We start from the raw sequence: 5,337 nt of genomic DNA on the forward strand, positions 1-5,337 counted from the left end.
AAAAGCTATTTTTTCAATAAAATGGCAATCAAGATGGCTGGTGTCGTGGAAATTTTCTAGTGACATTTAGTAGCTATTTTCAAAATTGGCATTCGTTTATGGACTTTATTTAAATTTATAACATCAAAAAACCAAAGCTTCCAACTCATTCTCAGGCACCGTCAGTATGTAGTTAGCATCATCTCGGTCTCCTGTTATCAAAACTTGATCATCGGCGAAGAGAAGAGTATAGAGCATAGAATCCCCGATTGGCAGACAAATATCATCAGGTATTTCTCTATTTTCTAGTTCTTTATCCACACCCTCCCTCCAGCTTCGTCGCGGCCTTCCTCTTTTATTTCTGCCTCGAGGTGTCCACAGTAAAATTTGTTTTGGTGTTCTGTGATCGGGCATTCGTTGGACATGACCAAACCATATGAGTTGTTTTGTTCTTATGTCGTCCACAATTGTGTGTTCTGCTCCAATAATCTCTCTTACTCTGTCGTTGGTTATTTGTTCTCTTTTCGATTTTCCAGCAGACCTCCTCCAGTAATCCATTTCGGTCGCTAATAGCATGTTTTCTGTCCCGCTTTATAACTGCCATACTTCGCTTCCGTAAGTTATTATGCTTTTCACTACCGTATTATATATGTTCTTCTTATTAGCTTTAGAGATTCCTTGATCCCACAGTACAACATTCAACATAGATATTGCCCTCCTGCATTATTCTATCTTTTATACCCTCATCCAGTTTTCCATCGTTAGTTATTGTCAATCCAAGATATTTATATTTGTCACAGTTTTTTATCACGCTTCCATCCTCTAAGACTATGTTCTCTTGTAGCCCCCCTACATTAATACATTCAGTTTTGGTGATATTTACCTCCAACCCCCATTTCTTATACTCCTCTATCAACTTCCTTGCCATATATTCAAGGTCGTCGTGATCTTGGGCTAGGACTATCTGGTCGTCCGCAAAAAATAGGGTGTATAGGGTGTCCTCATTTATTGGGGGGATTTCCATTCCTCTACTGCTTGCTGCAGGTATATTTTGAATAGTATAGGAGATATGCAACATCCCTGCTTGAGGCCTTTTGTAATTTTTATGCTTTCTGACAATGAGTCTAGTATTTTTATTCTACCTGTGGTGTTCTGATATAAGTTCTTAACTGCTTTAAGTAGGTTGACATTTATGTTAGTTATTTCCAACGTTTCCCACAATTTATTTAACGGTATGCTGTCATAAGCCTTTTGGAGGTCTATATATAGTAAGTGTACCTCTTGATCTTTTGTCGTTTTTTTCTCTAAGACCTGTGTTATGGTAAACAGATGATCCACAGTAGACCTTCCCGCTCTAAAACCCGCCTGTTCTTCTATTTCTATCTCTTTATATTCATTTTCTATTTTATGCTTTAGTATCTTTCCATATATGTATTCTACTTAATGTACTTGTCACTGCCAAGCCTCTATAGTTTGCACAGTCTTCTCGATTTCCTTTTTTAAAAATCGTCGTGATGTGTGAGGTTTTAAAATCTTTTGGTACTTCTGCGCCATCTATGCACATCTGGAAGAGTTTTGTTATATGTCGGTACAGATTTTCCGTCCAGTATTTTATTAGTTCTTCTGGTATATCTCGCGGGCCTGCGGATTTACCATTTTTTAAATTTTTACATGTTTCCCTTACTTCTTTAGTTGTTATTCTGAGGGGAGATGCGGCTACTGTTATCCTTTCTTGTGTTTCTTTACCTGTCTCAAAATATGTTCTGTTCTCGGTAAGTAATGTTTTAAAATACGATTCCCATTTGTCCATTGTTATTGTCGATATTATGTCCTTATTTTGGTTTTGTCTTAATTGTCTTTTTCTTCCGCCCAGATAAGTATTGATTTTCATACATTTTCGTTCCCAAGCTTCATTTTCTTCTGTTATTTTGCGCCTGACTATTGCTTGTATTTTTTTATATTCTACTTTATCATTGTCACTATTTGTATTTAAAAATTGTTGATATTTTTCTCTTTTTTCACTTATAATACTTTCTATATCTGGATCCCACCAATATGGTTTACTTAGTATGCTCATAAGGTCCCAAGGCCTCCAGCGCAGCTGAGTGTATACTGTTTTTAATGTGTTCGTGATATATTTCGAGGTCTTCGAATCTTGTATTTATTAATTTCTCATCTAGGCGTTTTCTGTATAGTTCTTTTGTACTCTCATTGTCAAAGCTATCTATGTTATATTCTTTTGTTGTTCTTTGTTGCTTTTTTGTTGTTCTTTGTCTTCCATATTTACATCGGTTCTTCTCGGTATGTGTACTATTGTAGCTTTGAGTAGATTATGATCACTACCACACATGGCTCCTCTATACACTCTTACATCTTTTACTTTTATTTTGGAGTCTTTTCTAATGATATTATAGTCAATTATAGATCTTAATCCCCTTGTATTTTGTATCCATGTGTATTTGTGTATATCTCAATGTTGGTAGAATCCATTCATTATTTTTAAGTGATTTGTACGCATAAGGCTATTAGTCGATTTCCGTTGTCATTTTTTATATCTTCTCCATAGGGTCCTACAACTTGGCTATCTGTAGTTTTGCCAACTCTGCAGTTCAAGTCTTCTAGTATAATGATTTCTCTAGTTTTTTTCCAATTTTTTTATTTCGTTATTCAGATCTTCGAAAAACTTGTCTTTAACATTTACTAAAGAGTCGTCATTTATACCATATACCCCAAAGATAGTTATTCTATTTTCACGTACAGTCATATTTATCTTAATGATTCGTTCACTGATAGCTTCCCATGACTGCACATGTTTTCTAAGGTTTCTTTTTATAAGTACAGATACTCCTTGTTGTGCTCTTCGGTCTTTAGATACTCCACTGTAGAAATGGTCATATTGGCCCATGCTTTCCGATTCTTGAACTTTTTTCTTTGTCTCTGTGATTACCGCGACGTCTAGTTTTAGATTTTTAATTTCTATCATTACTTCATTTATTTTCCTAGTTACAAAGCTTTTCCGTTGCTTAAGTCTGCTTTGTTTTTTCCGTCCAGTTCCGAGGCTTTGGTTAGGTTTTTTAGCATTTGTAGCTTTTACGGGTTATAGGGAGCTAGCCTATAGCCCCAACCCTCCTCCTTTATCCGGGCTTGGGACCAGCAATGGCCCCCTTAGAGCTACTCAATTCACTCCTTAGAAACCACAGGCGGAGTTCTACTCTATTATTTAAAATATGTAAAATAGCGGAAATAAGAGCTATAGTATGTAAAATAGCTCTTATTTCCGCTCCATTTATATCTCCAAGAACAGCAGCTCCAAGTACTTTTTCAATTTTTTTATAAATAAACGGACAGATATACAATATATTCCAAGAAATCTAGTTTATCCCTCAAAATACCATATTTATTACCTTACCGTATTAACTCATCGTTACAGATACGAGAACTTTCTATTTGCATGTTTTAATACGGTATCATGAGGTATATGCTGACTGGCACAACAATCAAAACTGTTATTTCGGTCTTTCTGATATTCCGGTTCATCCGGTCTTCCGGTCCAATCGGTTTTTCGGTCCATCCGGTCCAACCGGTCCAGCCGGTAGACCGGTTCAGTATCGGTCTCACGGATCTAATTGTTGGAACCGGTATACCGGGTCTAGGACTGGTACTTCAGAAGTGTTACCGCCCATTTTAATGTAGCTTTTACTTCCACAATAAAGGTTTTTGACTACGATAATATAGACTTCATTGCTACGATTTTTCCATTGCTGGCCATATCTTGCTCAATGGCACAGTATCATAGGCCTTTCGCAAGTCAATAAATCGTCGTCGCTCGATCCATTTTTCGATGAAATTTTTTAATGTAAAAACTCCATCTGTGCAGGATTTGCCTTTTAACTTTAAACCGATTCTGCTCCTCCAAGTACTCTTCAAATTCTCTTTCCATTCTAAGTTTCAATATTCGCCCATACATTCTACAGTGCCAAAAACACTAATGCCCCTATAGCTCTTGCAGTCTCTTTGGTCCCCTTTTTTGAATCTAGATGCAATTTCCGCCTTTTTCCATTGTGACGGAAGGTCAGCATCCTGGCGGCATTTATCAAAGATTATTTTTAAAAATTGAATGAAAATTGACGGACCTGCCTTAATAAGTTCAATATTGATACCTCCAGGTCCGGGTACTTTGCCATTTTTGAGTTGTTCTACCTCATCTAACCCTTCTTTCATCGTTATATTAATTTGATACTTCACTCGAAATGAAACCAATACAGAATGCACCACTGTCAATTCAGGTGAAATACACTCACCGGCAAGAAAAACGGGCACCCTAAAATTTACATGTATTTTAAAGATTTATATATTGTGTTCAAGTGGACCGATTTTGATGATTTTTTAAGCAATTTGTAGCTAGGTTATTTGACTTTTTAGCAGGGTTGGCATGATTTAAATCATGATTTAATATATTATAATTAAGTGATTTTTTTTTAATTTTAATCAGGTGATTTAAATCAAAAAATCAACTTTTTTTAAAACTTTACAATAAATCGAAAAATAACTGTAAAAGTTATAAAAATGTGTCCTAGAAAACTATAAAAAATATTTCTATAACATATATACCCATATCTATTCGTTAAATAAAATGTTACACTTGCTACTGTAATGGTTAAATACCTTTAATAAATTGACAAAAAATTGTAAATGTTATAAAACTATATAAAAAATCATTTGTATAACACATATACCTACTGCCCTTCTACTACATATCTATTTATCAATTAAAATGTTGAACCGATTTTTGAAGTAATTTCGTGTGAATCCATTAGACTTCTAACTTCTAAAGGGCAGAGATTTATTTTGAAATTTATGTACAAGTGACAAAAAAATGCTGTTCGAATACATTACATTCGCAACCTCTAGTGCAGAAAAGGGTTCTTTTGATGTTAGACTATATCTTCAAATCTTTGTCAGAAAATATGCTGTTTTATATTTCTTTATTTTACACTTTGACAATATATAATACTAATTTGATTCTCGACTTAAGACTATTTCCGAACAATAGTGTATTGTGTAAGGAGTAAAGATTAAAAATTATATTTTTTTGACAAGGTTTTATGTTTGACGGACCAGTGTAAACAGGGAGGCACAAAAGTACATTTTTACTCTGAGTAGAATATACTATATTTTTACAAATTAAACATTACAAATAATTTTTTGATCAATTTCAAACGTTGCAAATAATATAAAAAGTAATGCCTTGTAAGTAATCGAGTAACAATTTGTACACTCGTTGAAATTGACGCTTGATCAGTTTAATAATATATTTTTGTACTTTTGTGTAAAAGTGCTTTACTTTTATGCCTAGAC

General features: G+C 34.4%; 2 protein-coding genes across 2 annotated transcripts; both read right to left on the reverse strand.

The window, feature by feature from the left end:
• Window positions 1-1,384: 1,384 nt before the first annotated feature.
• LOC115888904 lies at window positions 1,385-1,789 on the reverse strand. The gene has a single exon (XM_030908788.1). It carries the CDS (start codon window positions 1,787-1,789, stop codon window positions 1,385-1,387), a length of 405 nt encoding a protein of 134 aa, XP_030764648.1.
• Window positions 1,790-2,614: 825 nt separating this feature from the next.
• LOC115888913 lies at window positions 2,615-2,962 on the reverse strand. The gene has a single exon (XM_030908799.1). The coding sequence runs from the start codon at window positions 2,960-2,962 to the stop codon at window positions 2,615-2,617; it is 348 nt and encodes a 115-aa protein (XP_030764659.1).
• Between the last annotated feature and the right edge of the window lie 2,375 nt (window positions 2,963-5,337).

The sequence above is a fragment of the Sitophilus oryzae genome, unplaced genomic scaffold, assembly GCF_002938485.1.
Source record: "Sitophilus oryzae breed Bouriz unplaced genomic scaffold, Soryzae_2.0 scaffold_1170_pilon_pilon, whole genome shotgun sequence".
Lineage (NCBI taxonomy): Eukaryota > Metazoa > Arthropoda > Insecta > Coleoptera > Curculionidae > Sitophilus > Sitophilus oryzae.

What these genes read in the sequence shown, in the direction of transcription:
- LOC115888904 (XM_030908788.1), bottom strand. Translation starts at nt 1,789, where the DNA reads ATGGACAAATGGGAATCGTATTTTAAAACATTACTTACCGAGAACAGA.
- LOC115888913 (XM_030908799.1), bottom strand. Translation starts at nt 2,962, where the DNA reads ATGATAGAAATTAAAAATCTAAAACTAGACGTCGCGGTAATCACAGAG.